This window comes from Psammomys obesus, unplaced genomic scaffold (genome assembly GCF_907164565.1).
Source record: "Psammomys obesus unplaced genomic scaffold, mPsaObe1.curated_primary_1811, whole genome shotgun sequence".
NCBI lineage: Eukaryota > Metazoa > Chordata > Mammalia > Rodentia > Muridae > Psammomys > Psammomys obesus.
Genome location: NW_026596064.1, coordinates 912,947 through 928,650, shown reverse-complemented (window position 1 = coordinate 928,650; position 15,704 = coordinate 912,947). Strand labels below are relative to the sequence as shown.

Sequence of the window (15,704 nt, the reverse complement as noted above, 5' to 3'; positions counted from 1 at the left end):
AGGCCCAGCGCTGTCAGCACCCAACCTGACCCAGCTAGTCTTACTCTCCAGGGCTTTCCCTGTGCAAGTGAAGGGCTTCCCAGCAAGCTACCTCTGTGGACTATGTCTCCTCATAGAAACTCCCTTCAAAAGCCACAGATTTCCAAGCCTTTAGTCCTGGAATGTCTGCACCTTTTTTCATAATTTTGTAAAAAGCTGTGATCTTAGGTAGTATAGTCATGTCTACATCACAGACATGACTTTCAGACCTCGGCACAGATAAAAGAGTTTATTAGACAAAGTGTCTGCTTTCTTGAGAAACTGAACCCATTTATGCATTTTCTTTTACTCTAAATTGCTTGTATGAAATAATTATGTCCACGATCACCAAGTGAAGTGTCTTTTATTTCTCTGTGTGACCTGAAGTAACTGTGATCCTTTTATATTGCACAGTTGCATATTCTTCTTCTGAAGGAAGGAGAGATATTAATTTATACTCACAAAGACCTCACAGCCTCATCCCAATGAGCCCATCTAAGTGTGGTGCTTCCAGCTCAGAAAAACCATCACAAATACTAAAAGTTTTATTGTAGACAAAATGATGCACAATTATTTTACACATTATGATAAAAAACACTTAAAATATTAACATACATGGAGTCTGTTAAAACATTTGATATTTCTTTAGCAAAAAAGTAATTAATTTCTTTAGGTTTTCGTCACAACAAATGAATCTGCTCGCATTTGGATACTCTACCATGTAGGTTTCCATCCACTTCTGAACAAAATCTGTGTGGGAGCCTATAAATCTGCTGTGTGGTCTATAGACCACACTCTTAATCCTTATATACCCAACTACATACCATTAAGCCATGCTTGCCCTATGCCTGCTTGAAAGATCCCTTTGGTCCCCATAGCTCTCAGGCACTGATTTAAAAGTATATTTTATCCAGCTACCTCCCTGCTCTATTTCATGACTCACATCTATCCATGGGACCTGGGAGAACAGGCTTTATGTTGCTTTGACTTTGAATCAGACATTTCAAGTTTCCTTTGAGCAGAATAAAAACAGGTTTGCAACTGAGGTTAAGGCTTTTTTATTTGCCCCCACAATAGTTAAGTGTCTGCACAGTTTGTACTGGCGCTGCCAACCTCCTGTCTGCCCCTCTGACGGAGGTGTTCCACTCCCAGGCGCTGGCACACTGGGTTAGAGCAGCTCTCGCCCATGGTAAGGCACTCACAGGTGTTTCCACCCTTTTCATCTTGGTAAAACTCTTTGGCCAAGAAGAGGACTCTAGTCCACTGACACGACAATCCCAGGAAGGTTTGCAACGGGGCTGTCTCCCTCTCCTGGACATGAGGCAGTAGCAGGAGCTTCTGCAGCCCACATATGGACCACATGTGGGCCAAGGACCTGACCTTGTGGATGACACCTACACTAACTTTGTAGTTCCTTGGGTTACACGGGCACAAGCTCGACGCTTTCTGACCTCTGCCGAAACCCTCAACACTACTGTGACACAGGCTGTCAGCACTGGCATCAGGGTCCCATCAAGTCTCAGTGCAGCCTGCTATGCCCTCTGTAGCTAACTCACACTTGCCAAGAGTGCAGCCCTTCTATGCTGAGAAAAGGTGGAGAAGGTGCTTGCTCACTCTGTTCCTTGGAGTTCCCCAGCCCAGCATGCCAGGCTTATTTCTGCCTTCTGGAAAGTGGGCCCCAGGTGACCCCAAGCACACCCCAAAGGAGGAGCACCCTGTGTATGTGCCTTGTCTCATGCCAAGACCCCTGCAGAGCTTTGATGGAGTAAAGAAGTACAAGCTGACAAAGCCGTGTCCATTCAGCTTTCCTCCAAAATTGGGAAACAACTCTGTCTTAAAAGGGTTGCGCTCAGGACTCAACGTCCTTGTGTAACTCGAAGTTAGATGGAAGGAATGCTTTGGTAGCCACGGCCTTCCACTGCCCAGAAAAATCACCTTTCCCCAAACACAAGGGTCACCACAGTTTGCATACTTCAGACACAGCTTCCCATCCTGCTTTTCGAGGACCATCTTCACTGCATTCACTAATCCTCGTTCAGTCTCCCCATGTGTTTGTTTGTAAGAAAATCCAGAAAAGGAATGTTGCAAATAGCCTGGTGAATATTACTCACTGTGATTTCTTTGGGAATCCTAGTCCAAAACAAACAAACAAACAAACAAACAAACAAACAAAAAACAAACCCAAAAGTACAATTAGGTATAATTTGTCAAATGCATTCAGTAATTTAGTTAATATACTAAAGGGACCATTCATTACAGATGGAAGTGAAGGCAATTGCTTGAGGCCATTCTCTCTCACATTTTCATGAATCCTTCTTCATTTATAGTCCTACCCAGGGCTTGAATTATAGGAATGAGGACATCATGTTGGCTGAATGATCAGCCAACAGAGAGAAGAGAGGAAGAAGACAGCAGAAGAAAATGGTGTGCATCTACGTCTTAGCAGACTAGTTTGCTTCAGAGCACCATGAAAATATGGACTGCATCTCTGAACTGAGGAGGGAGGTAGAGTCCTGGCCAGCAATGCATACGGTTGCATGCTCTCATTCAAACCACTCAGGTTGTCACATCTCCGGTAAGGAACCTGAAAAGCATGGCGGCTCCTGCTTTTCAAGCAGGCAAGGCCTGGAAATTTTTACCCTTTCTTCTTCTTCTTTTTTTTTTAAACCACCTGAAGACCTCTGTGTTGTCTGACCTAATACTCTCATCTGGGGATCCATGACCTCAGGTACTGCATTCCATTGATAGGGTTTTATGATAACCTTCAGTGTAATAGGAAAAACAATACTGTTTTGCGCAGAAAGGGGAAAAAGGATGTGGACTTCTGTTCTTTTAAGGCTGGGGAACTGTGCATCCCACTCAGAGATGAATGCTCAGAAAAGAGGTGGCAGTGAGTGCAAAGTCTGAATCTAGAGCCTGTGGTCTGGGACAGTGGAGATGACTCCTTTTCAGAGCTTCGTTTCCCAGTTCCTAAGAGGAAGACACTGTCTGCAGTGACAAGTACCTTAGTATCTATCAGTCTCGTCCCTAGAGTCTGCCACGCCAGCCATTACTGTCTGTAACATAAGAACCTGCTGCCTGCTCTACCCTGTGATACAACAGACCTGCATGTCTATGAAGTAATGGCTGGGAGGGCATAATTTAGGCTTTCATGCCAAGAGGATCTTTTAGAAACATAAAACGAACCTTCAAGTCTATTTTATCTGGGTCTAATGTCCCAAGCACAGCCAGTCTATCTCCCACTACGTTGAATTATGAGTAAAACAAACACCTTCAAGAGTAACTGAAGGACAAAGCCTCCACTATCAGCATGCGTACCTGTTGGGAGATGCTGTCTGGTATCCAACTGCCAGTGCCTGTCTCAGGATGTCACTCACCAGCTGCTCCGTGGCCTACAATAGAAGACTGGTGTTGACAAAAGAGCCACCTGCTTACTAGTGGGAAGAATACAGCTGACCTCGTTCTCTACTCAAACTTTTGAAATAACTGCCAATTCAATATTACAAAGTTCTCAGGAAAAATTGAATTTTTGTTTAGAGGCCATGGTGTAGAGAAATTATAAATTGGACTGAGTGGTTTTCACTAACCAGACTTTTTTCTTCTAAGGAAAACAGAGTGTTGAGTGAGGGCTGCTACCAAAGCCTTCCTTTTGGAAGGATGCAGAATGGAAAAGGAACTGATGAGGCAAGAACCAGGCCAGGCCTGAAAGCTGTAGCTTTTCTAACCCCCTTGTTCAGGGACAGGAGAGTTGTGGCTGTTTCTCTGTCGTGAGAGTTAAGGAAAACCCAAGTCTGTTTTCTTCTCTCTCTATAATGAGAACACAGATACTTCTCACACTAGACTACTTCTTAATAAGCATAAGAAATAGCACTAAAAGGATGCTGACAGCCATGGGAGGTAAAGGGCTCCATGGCAGACCACCTGCCTGGCATGCATGAGGCTCTGGGTTACCTAATAACATAGCCCCCAACTTTTCGAGGGAACATGACTTAGTCTGCTTAACTAGGAGGAGGAAAACAGAAAAGAAAGGAAGCCTAAAGCCTAAATAAGGCAAGATAAATAAAGCTGTCCTCTCTGTTCCCCTTCTGTTCCTTACTCATAAGGGCCTACAGTCCAACCTACCTGGCCTCGGTCACAGCTGCCACCAGGCACCTACCTTTAAAATCATGTCCTCTACTACTGAGGCATATATGTTCCTGTGCAGTGCCACAGGCTGCAGGGTGATCCCAATCTGGAAGAACAGAAGAAGTCATGTGTTCCATCAACATTAGAAGCAAGTCACTCACAAGCAAATTACGTGCTCTGGCACACACAGTTCCCTGGCTGGAAGAAGGCACCCTGGATAGCATGTAATCATGTTTTCATCCCCAAATCTCTTATCATGGTTAGAATCTCTGAAGAATTCAGAATAGTGCAAGCAAACCTTTAGAAAGCCTAAAGTCAAAACTCCAGGGCACTTTCTACCCTTGAGTGTGGGCAACCATTCCCTATGCCCTCGGGTCCTGAACAGTTGGCACAGGCAGATGTTAAGGAGCTGCTAAGTGTCACAGGGTTTGACAGCTCTCTCCCAGGTAACAAGGGAAGTTTGCACCACAACTGCAATACAGGATGAGGGCGGGGGGAGGCAGGGACTTGAAAGTATGATCTGAAAATACTCTGATATGCCTCATGAAAAAGAAGTGCTTCTCCTGAGGCAAATGAGGAAGGAACTGAGAAACACAGCCTCTGCGTCTAGACCCCTTTGCTTCACAGCCATGCTCATTCAACACATAACCTTTTCATATGGGACTGTGGGAGCACACCTAAGTTAGGACAGAAGCCAAGCTCACGTCACCTGGGCAAATTAGTGTCTAAGCTTATGACATGGAATTCTAGACACTTTTAAACCGATTTTGCCACAGCTTCCTACCTTCTGTGTAATGTCACCAACAAATCCAGAGCCTGGGGTTGGCGGCAGGTAGTATCTCATTTCCTCCTGCTTTTCTTCCTGTTCCTTTTTAATGTTCATCTTCAGTGGCTCTGACAGGCTGAGGACATCCACTTCTTCCTCATTCTCAGGCTCTCTTTTCTGAAACTGCTGCAGATCCTCCAGCTTCCGGCACAGGTCAACAGCGGTGGAGAAGGAGGACAAGCACTCTAAATGAGAGGAAGCAGTCCATGACAGCTGAGGTGAGGACAAACAAGGGCTCTGACTCTCTACAGGACTCCTGTCTGAGGAAGGCAGTCTGCAGACAGCTGACCTTTCTTCCAATTCAAAGTCTATGGATCTCTCACAAGAACCAGTGCCTCACAAAGCAGAAAAACAGAGAGGTGTTCTATTCCAAATGTATTCTAATTCTCTTTAAGACCAAAGAGACAGTGCCTAGTTGAATCCAGTCCTGAAAAACCAGGCCACTGTCCCACTTCCTGATAGAGTAAATCAGTTTTCTTCCTTTTTTTATTTAATCTGAAAAACTTAGAAATGTGCAGTGAAGAACACAAAGTCATTCCTATTCAGGTTGGGGATGTAGATCAGTTAATAAGAGTTCTTGCCAAGCATGCAGGAGGTCGTGGGATCAGGAAGCCCTAGGTTTGATTACCAGTACTGCAACTAGGTGTGGCACTTGGAGAGAAAGAGGCAGGAGGATTAGAAGCACAATTTCATTGGCAACTACACATACAACAGATTGTATGTGGAGAATGTTGGGACAATAAAGCCATGTACACACACCTCTACAAAGGAGCACATGAGATCCAGGCCACGTACAAGTAAGTTTTTGAGCACCATGATGGTGGTGGCTCACCAGACCCTGGCTCCCTGGTTTAATGACCAAATGTTTTGGTGACGTGCCACAGTGTACACAGAGCACCAGTGAAACTTGGAGATGATCACACGGTCTCTGCTCATCTAGAACACAGATCTAGAAGCCGACTAACCCTCTCAGTACGGACACTATGTGCCAACGGAAATGAGAGAAAAGACCATTGAGCACCAGGTTCCCAGGAAGCTTTCTGCAGAAAACAATACTTAGCCAGATGGAGTGGGGAACTCTGACTTCTCTGTGAATGTGGCTGAATCCTTCTGATTCTTTATGGCACAGTCAGATGCTGCCCTGCCCCTGACATCATTTTTCAGCAGTTGCCTCTTCTTTACTATACTTCCTAAAACACTGTTAGTTAATTGTTCTCATATGTCTCCAACATCCTCCCCCATTTTGGGGTATAGTAACACCCCTATCTTCATGGCAATATGCCAGAGTTGCCTACTAGGAGTCCCTATGGTCACACAGAATGGGAAGTCACTTCCATCTGAGGGAAAGTGGGCAGGTTATGAATCTTCAAAGTAAAGTTGTGGAGGAGACTCCCACAAGAACAGTGTAGGCCTACCAGATGGCCTGAAGTAAACATTCCTGGCTGGAGCACAACCCCTGAAACACTTGGGTATAAACAGCTCCAAAGGACTGGTGTGTGGTGTCATGGTAAGAAGAAAGGGTCTTGTCATCTAGAAGAGCCCTCCCGCACCCCTAACTGAAGGGCTGAAGGTGGGCAGCCAACAAAAGCCCACCTGGCTCACTGTCGATCTGCGTCAGCACATCCTCAATGGAGTCCCCATCATGGCGCAGGCTCTCAGGGTCTGGTGGGGTGTAACCATGGCAGCGGCACCAGTGAGCAATCTGCTTGGTTTTTAGGGGTGTCAGGTGGTGGAATCTTGAATTCTTTTCCAGGATTTCTTGTAACACTTTTCGTACCGTCATTGCTCTTTGCCACTTAAAAAGGTTTTGAATCAAAATTAAACCCTTGAACTTTAAAACTGATAGCTGAGCACTGAAATAAACCCAACAACTAAACAATCAGATTCTATTAGTCTGTAGCAACAAAGGCAGAACATATAAGAGCCCTTCTTTTGGGACCAATGAGATGGCTCGGGGGTGAGATGCTTGTCACCAAACCAGATGAGCTGAAAATGGTCTCACGGCAGAAGTAGTGACCCGACCCCTCATGTCTTCTGACCTTCAAAGTGTGGAGTCACATGCATGTGTGTGCATGCACACACAAACAATAAAATTTTTCACTGTTGCCTAGCTACACTGCACATGCTGTCCTTCTTTGTTTTCTCATGATTTAACTGCATCTGGCAACACTATTGTTGAAAGTATTCCATAAAAGTCTGAATTCAATATTATTTTGAAATTAATTTTATGTGTATGTGTGTGCACTGCTTGCGTGCCTGGTGTGTGAAGAGGCCAGAGGAGGGCTAGGGTCCCTGGGAAATGCAGTTATGGACTGTTGTGAGCTGCCACTCAGGTGCTGGAATATGAACCTGAGTCCTCTGTGAGAGCACCCATCTTGCTGTCAAGCCAACTCTCCAACCCCAAGAGATATAAATTAAAAAAAAAAAAAAAAATGAGATACGGGGGCTACAGGAGTGGCTCGGAGGTTAAGAGCACTGGTTGTTCTTTGAAAGGTCCTGAGTTCAATTCCCAGCAAACACATGGTGGCATACAACCATCTATAATGTGATCCGGTGCTCTCTTCTGGCATGTAGGCATTTATGCAGGAAGAATACTGTATAAATAATAAATAAGTATTTAAAAAAAGAAAATATGAGATACTTCTAAGAGTATGGGAGCAGGCCTTTCAAAAGATATCTGAGATCCAGAAGAACAAAGTTTCTGACTGAGAAACAGTCTACAAAGAAGCATCTTAAAGAAGTACATTGTAAATTTGTCTTGTTCACCCCTACTTTGCTGTCTGGATTTCAGTCGTGGGCTATAGATCCAGCCTGCAAACATCTTACCTCAGCAGCTCTCCTTTTCCCAATGTTCCAGCCGTAATACTGCTCCACAGACTTTGCAGAAAAACAGCTGGCATCGTCACCTGGAACACAGACCCGCAGACTCTGAGTAACAGCTGGCACTGTCACCTAGCACACAGACCCGCAGACTCTGAGTAACAGCTGGCACTGTCACCTAGAACACAGAACTCCAGATTCTGAAGAAAGGGTTTTAAAGGGTTTAGACTAAATTTTTGTTTTCTGGAGGACGATCTCCAAGTTCCTTTATTTCCTTTTATAAAATAATAGAAAAATTTTATTATTCTGCATGTGTGACATATGCATCCAAGTATGGGTATTTGCATGCCACAGGGAAGTCAGATGACAGCTCTTGAAGGCTGGCTCTCTTCCTCCATCTTATTAAGACTAAAACTTAATCCCCATTTCTGCTAAACTGTGGGTTCCAGGCTGGATGGGCACAAGCTTCTGGCCAGTTCTCATGACTGCCTCTCATCTGATGAATTTTTATATTTCTAGTTTTATTTATTTTTTATTTTTTTGGTAACAGGGTCTATCCTGTCCTATCTATTTTGTGTCTAGGCTGGCCTCCAACTTTAAGATTTGCCTGCCTGAGTGCTGGTATTAAGGCATGCACCAACATGCCTGGCTCTGAAATCTTTTATGCAGCTCAAGAGCTTTTACCCACTAAGCCATCTGACTGGACACCCCCATTTCTTTGTGTGACATGATTCCCACTGAACAACACGTTTCCATGATGGATAGAGGCAACAGATAAAAGAGTGCAGTGGAGGTCACTATGGTTTTGCCTTGCACCAGCTCATTAAGCAGCCTGGGGTAAGCCACAGCACCTCTCTGGGCATCAGTGTTCTCTGTAAGCTATGACATATTTTCTTGAACTGCCCAGTTCTAGCTCTAATATTCTGTATTTTTATGTAAGTGGACAGGGAGAAAGAGAGAGGGATACACAGACGCGAGCGCGTGCACACACTCATACACACACACACACACACACACACACACACACACAAACACACACGGTGTGTGGTGGGGAGCAAATTAAGACACATTTTCAAATCTTTTCTGCTAGAGTGGAAAACTATCATTGAAAGTACATTTGTAAGTACCTCCAAACAATTCTCAAACTTTTCTGAACTTCAAATGAGAAAAAGTAACAATATTTTATTTTTATGCTAGAGATTTTATTTATTTTATTTATTTTATGCTAGAGATCTAACCCTAGGACACCTGTACATGCTAGACAACTGTTCTACCATCCAGTTTCAAACCCTCTTTTTTTTATATTTTTAAAAATTTGAGACAGGGTCTTACTAAGTTGCCTAGGCAGGCTTTGAACTCAGTGTTGTTCGCCATGACAAAGAGCTGGAATTGCATACCCAGCAACTCCTATAGGTGCAAAAAAATCAGCAAGGCGGTCAGTTCATCATTTCATGATGGGCATGGCAAGAAACTGCTGCACACCTCCCCTGACTCTCATGGTGATTTCATCCACGAGCAAAAACCCAGTCTCCCCTTAGTAAGGGCTGTCCACTCTGTCCGAGCAACCCAGATAAGGCATAAGCTGTTTCACCGCACTAAGCACAGGTGGCAACACAGCACGTGATCTTAAGTTCTAGAGAAAGATTAATGGCCTTAAAGTCTCATAGAGCTGGGTGACCCGCCTAGTCACCAAGAACTGTATGAGTTAATTAACCTTGTGCCATTGCTGTTTCCTTGTCAGTGAGCTGGAGGTGACACTACTATGCAAGAGACTGTGGCTAACAAGATGTAAATGTAAAGATCCCTCAGAGATAGAGGGTCCAGGTCTCATTAGTGTGTACTTCACATTTGTAAGTTACATATGAACAACAACAACAAAAAATTCCTTCTGCAATCAAACTATAAGTGATTAAAGACTAAGTGAGGGTTGGGGTAAAATAGCTGCTTAGCAGGCATAGGGCTCTTTGTTTCACTGCCAGCACTGCCTGCACCCCAAGTCTAAACAGGTGTGAGCAAGACACTGTGAATCCAAGACCCCTACAAGTGTCTGGCTAAAAGTCACAATCATGGCAACATCCCAAGTGGTTTACACGTGAGGGTCTTACCTTTCACAGTAATTAACGGAATCTTTTTGACTACCGCTGTCAAGAGCTGCTGGAGCGTCTCCAAATGGTCTACCCTGAGAAGGGTAAACAAAGACAGTGAATAGTACAGGCTTCTCATGTGCACACACAGAGTTCCCTCTGCTAATAAGTAGTTTCCATTCCTTCCTTCCTTTTTTTTTTTTTTTAAAGACAGGGTCTCATGTAGCCTGGCTGGCCTCAAATTTGCAGATGATCTTGAATTCCTGATGTTCCTGTCTCTAGTCCCCCGGGGCCTGGGACTATGAGCAAGCACCACCGTTCATTGGTATAGATCTCCTTCCTTATAAGACATTTTATGCTTAAAAAAGAAATGTCAATAACAAACAGATTTTGGCTAACCATACAAACATCCCAGACTTTTTGTCTACATTTGAGAATTAGCAGCAAGATCTATTCGCAAGGTAACTGCTATTATGCAAATGTCTATCTCGGGTTATTGATGCCTCCATCTGTCATGTTAAGAGACACCATGTTTCTATTGTCTCCAGAACCTCCCAGCAATTCAAACTGCATGGTCAGAAGGAGTTTCCTAATTTGGAGATGAGAAAACCTCTAATGAAGTATCTTTAGAAGAAGCAAGAGGTGTGCATGACTATGCAGAGGCTGCTGCGAAGCACAGGCAGGGTGTGTGACGACCCAGAACAAAAATGCAAACACCGGGGCGATTACACTTGAGTACACTCCCCATTCAGCAGAGACTGCACATCAGCAAGCTCAAGTGTGTTCAAAAGGCCTCCATAGCTACTAACCAAGTGCTACCCTTAAGTTATATATGTCACCAGCTAAAATAAACTCTTCGGGGACTGGACAGATGGCTTAGTGAATAAGAGGATTGGGTGATCTTCCAGAGGACCCAGGTTGAATTCCTAGCACTGACAAGGTAGTTTACGACCATATGAAACTCTAGCCCCAGGGGATCTGCCACCTTCTTCTAGTCTCCTTGGAGAGCAGGTACACAAATGGTACAGAGACATACATGCAGACAACATCCATACACATAGAAAACAATGATAATTAATTAAACTCTTCACCCTGCAAGGATAACGCCCACCACACCCCCAAAAGCTTAACTCACTGTCAACATACACTTGTGCTGTCATAATGACTTTGGAAAGCATCACAGACACACCGTCTGTGACGGAACGTGTGTAAAAGGGAACCATGTAGAAAAGACTACTTACTTAATGACGTAGTTGCTTAGCTCAGAGCTCTCTTCGGTTTTCACTGCTGTCTGGTTCTCCTGTGAAACACAGTTTGGCCCAGGAGTTTCTGGTTCAGTCTTTACTACAAAGGAAGATCAACAAAGAGAACTGTCAGGGGCCAGTGGCGGAGACCCTGAGCCATTGAACAAATTAACTCAACTGAGGGTACTTCCTCTAAGGTGTGAGGACACAGCAGACAGAAGCCCCAGATGGTTCCTGTCCTCACTGGCTAAGGACACAAGAGGACTGTTAGCTTAGGTCTCGGGGGGAGCCAACTCCAGGTGGACTGCCCACCACACCATGCTGCTCTGAATCCTCCCACCAACCCCCACAAAGACCAACATTAGCACACAATGCCAATTGTTCTGGTTCTGAATATGTCCATTCTGGTATCATCTTCCCAGCCAAAGTAATTGACCTGCAGTATTTTCTTAGACACTAGGAAGAAAGCAAAAAGCAAACCTGTTGTGTTTGTCAATTTTCAAGTTAACTATAGCTAGCTTTTAATACCACCGGACGACACTCAAAGCTGTTCAAATGCTCAAAATTGTTTAAATGTTACTACACAGGTGAAACCATTCATGTACACAAAACTATTACTATTAAGTTGTTTTAGGTAATTTAAAACAAGGTCTCATCAGTCCCAGGATGGCCTAGAGTTTCCTCTGTGAACCAGCTGGCCTGTTATCTCATGAAAATCCTCTTGCTTCAGTCTCCCAAGTACTGGGATTACAGGTGTGAGCCACTGCACATAGCTATAATGTGTACAAAATTAATTAAAATTACCATTTAAAATTATCTTCAGATTGTACGTTTAAGGGGTATATGAAGCATAAAGCAATTTCTTGTTTACATTTGAGTTTCATTCCCAAAATTTTCATTACACACATATGTATATACACACAAATACATACGTGTGTGTATGTGTAGCTACTACAAAGTTTAAAATACTCTGTCCTCCAAAGGAGACTGTCACGCTGTATTAACTCTAGTAAGTAAACAGCAGCATCTCAGAGGAGATGTCTTTCTTTCCTTAGTCTTCTTTAATCAAAAAGTATGCTGACGTAGGTTCTTGTGTTGCACAGTTTCCCTGCCTTCACTCTCTCTGACACTCTCCACTTTTTGAAGTACACGTGTGGGTATGTCTATGTGTGGTATGTGCAGGGACCCCAGCAGCTAAGCCAGGCTCTGGCTGCATCCCCCACAACCTCTGTGCTTTGTAAATTTGAATTCTTGGTGCTTCTGCTTCATTGCTAGGGTTTTAATTTATGTTTCCTTTGTAACTAATAAAGCTGAAAAATTCTCACGGGCTTTGAGCTATTTGGATGTCCTCTTCTTGTGAAGTATTGAAGAGTATTTTTCACACCAATTTTGAGTAAATGGCTTCACTTCTTTTTCTTTTACTATTCTCTGATGGAGCAAGGTTCTCATAATAAAGTCTAACATTTTGTTTTTTCTATATCCCATGCCTCATATTTTCTTACAGAAAAAAAAAGTTTTCAACTCTTTCACATTTGAGTCTATCTTCTAATTCAAACTAATTATAATCCTTGAATGTAAGGCAGGAGAGTGCCTGCTTTCGGATATGATGTGTCCACTTTCCCTCCTGCTAGTCATGGAAAAGACCACCCCTCCCACTGACTGTATGTATCATGGGGTGCTTTTCTATTCCAAGAGTCTCTATAATCTGACTATTTCAAAGGCTTCTTAGTGCACATACCTGCTATCCTAAATCTTCCTGATTCCTGTTCAAGATTGTTCTACTATCAAAAACCTCGTGTGTCACGAAAAAGCCAATGTCCACCTCTGCTTCCATAACGCTGAGGTTATAAGGTACAGCATCATGTCTGACTCTGGCTCTTTTATTTTAGGTGTCTGCGCTTTGAACTATGACATATTTTTCCATTTATCTCCTTTTAATTTCATCTAAAATGTTTAGGGTTGTTCCTACAAATCTAACATTGTTTTTAACTTCATTATTTTAATTTATAGGTATGGGTGTATGTGTACCAGGACTGTAAGGACTCCCACTGAAACCAGAAGAAGGTATCAGACTAGCTCTCCCAGGGCTGGGAGCTATAGGCAGCTGTGTCCTTTTGATATGCATGCTGGGATCTGAGATTAGGTCCTCTGCAAGAGCAGTAGGAGCTATTAACGGCTCAGCCATCCCTCTAGCTGCCATATCTGGCCCTCTGTTATTTTAACCTTGTTTAGCATATATGTATATGTATGTATACAGGCATACACGTACCATGGCATATGGGGAGGTCAGTGTGGGAACTGGTTCTCTCTTTCCACCAACTTCATCTATTATGCCAAAACAATGACCCCGAACCATTGTTTTGGTCCCATCTTCCCCTTTTTACATTAACTGATATTTGATACTTCTGAGTCCCCTCTTTTTGGTTTACTGAAAAAGGGTTTTGCTATGTTGCAGCTCACTGCACATTTTACCTTGCTTAAAATTAAAATAGAGGGCTGGTGTGATGGCTCAGTGGGCAAAAGAGCTTGCTGCCAATCCTGACATCCTGAGTTTGGTCCCTGGAATTCACATTGTGGAAAAAGAGAACCAACTGTCCTTAAACTTCTATATGTTTGCCAAGTTTTTGTTGAGTCATATGGTCCCTGTAGGAACTGAACTCCGAGTTTGGAAGATAATATGAAAAGGAATGGAGGTGGCTTTGTGCCGATAAAGCTTTACTAACAAAATCAGGTACTGGATTACTCAGCTGAACTCTGCTTTAAATGAACATTTAGAAAATTAAAAATCCACCTACCAGACAATGGGATCCCAGAATGATTGAAAAGCAGCCTAGTACAAATGTCAACTTCCTTGCTTCCTATACTTGGAAGTAACTACATCTCCAAACACAATCTAGGGTGTGACAGCTATACTGAAGGACTGACATAAGAATCAATGATTGTGTTATATACACAAAGCAGCAGGTACTGGGGCCTAATACACTGGAGGCTGTGAACATAGATAGCCTGTCATTGCTACAGGTCTTACAAATGACAAAGGTTTGCTATGATTCATTGTTCCCGCCTTCTATTAATGTATTCTTATAATCAGGAATGTTCTCCTAGCCCAGGCTGTTCCCTAGTAAAGTTCCCTTTCTCAAAACTATGCTGCCTAAATGCATCCCTAAGTCTTGTTTCTACTTGTCTCCACTGCTGGCACACCCCTTAACCTCCCTACAGTTGAAGGGCTCTCTTATACAAACCCATACAGAGCTCTGTGCCTGAGAGCCCTGACCAGACACACTGGACTGTAATAAGTTAGTAATCACTTTTCCACATCACTTGTCTTGCACTTACCAATCACAGTTTGCTATTTATGTAACTTTCCTCAACTTGGTTATACTGAGTTATAAACTGAAGGGCAAAAATGATACCTGATGCCTTTCAATGTCAGTTTACCTTAGACGGTGACAAAGATGCTTGCCATACAACTGTCAAGGGACTGACTGACAGTGGCTGAAATTCAAAGCATTCAGGCTACACTATGTACTGCATGAAACTTTGGAACAAAGTACTATGAGGTCCTACATACCTTTTGTAATTGCTACTGGAGCAGAGCTGGGGGCAGCTGGACTTGGGACACCTATGGGCAGGACGGTGGGTAATTTGCTGGTAGAAAATGACTGAACCACTAAGAAGCAGAAAGAGAGATATAATAGTGACAGAAATTAGCATTTGTTTTCTTTAATTTATTCTTCAAAAATTTTATACATTCATATAACACATTCTGGACACACGTACACCCCCATTTCTCTCATCCCTTTATATCCCTACCAGCTCCCCCGACTCCCAGCAAGCTGCTCCCACTGCCTTTTCTTTCTGTCTTGAGATTGAGCTTAACCAACACTGCACGCATGGGCATTGGTATGGAGCTATCTACTGGAGCATGGGCAACTCAGCAGTGGCTAAACCACTGATGACAACTCCCCTTCTCTCAGTAGCCATCAACTGTCAACAGGTGGCCCCGTGGAAGGGCTGGGCTTATGAGGCTTTCCCACCTAGACCTGTGAGCTGACAGGTCCAGCTTTGTGTAAGCCCTGTGCAGACAACCACCGTGGCAACAAGCTCCTGAGTGCAATGGCCATGTGTATCCAGAAGACAGAGTTCCATGGCCCTGCTTCTCACCCCGTGGCATTCACATTCTTTCTCTTCCTTAGAGACAGAAGTTATTTTTATTACTTTCATGTGCAAGCCTGTTTTAAATGGACACCACAATTTTGGGCTGTGCTGTCTGCTGGTGACGGGATAACTGCACTCCACCCTCCACTATGGACACGGGGCCATGTTAGTAAACTAAGAAAATAAGAATCAAATAAATGCAAGGCTCAGAAATGTTCAAACTACTCCTTCTGATATATCTTTAGAAATGGGCAGCTGGGGCCAACAAGACTGCTCAGGGGACAAAAGTGCTTGCCACCAGGCATCATAAACACCCGAGTTCAATAACTGGAACTCACACTGTAGGAGGACACGTTAACTCGCAGGTTGTCCTCTAACCTCTCACACACACACACACACACACACACACACACACACACACACACACAC

General features: G+C 43.6%; 1 protein-coding gene across 3 annotated transcripts in view; it reads right to left on the bottom strand.

The window, feature by feature from the left end:
• Window positions 1–565: 565 nt before the first annotated feature.
• Yeats2 (YEATS domain containing 2) overlaps window positions 566–15,704 on the bottom strand; it is an 88,149-nt gene continuing 73,010 nt past the window's right edge. For all 3 annotated transcript variants that reach the window (XM_055625022.1, XM_055625023.1, XM_055625024.1), the window contains 9 exons: window positions 14,689–14,787; window positions 11,115–11,217; window positions 9,895–9,968; window positions 7,796–7,875; window positions 6,563–6,764; window positions 4,928–5,154; window positions 4,175–4,249; window positions 3,337–3,410; window positions 566–2,148 (listed from right to left, as the gene is read on the bottom strand). In XM_055625022.1, the coding sequence (XP_055480997.1) occupies window positions 2,043–2,148; window positions 3,337–3,410; window positions 4,175–4,249; window positions 4,928–5,154; window positions 6,563–6,764; window positions 7,796–7,875; window positions 9,895–9,968; window positions 11,115–11,217; window positions 14,689–14,787 (1,040 nt within the window). In that variant the 3' untranslated portion in view covers window positions 566–2,042. The remainder of the gene's footprint in view (window positions 2,149–3,336; window positions 3,411–4,174; window positions 4,250–4,927; window positions 5,155–6,562; window positions 6,765–7,795; window positions 7,876–9,894; window positions 9,969–11,114; window positions 11,218–14,688; window positions 14,788–15,704) is intronic.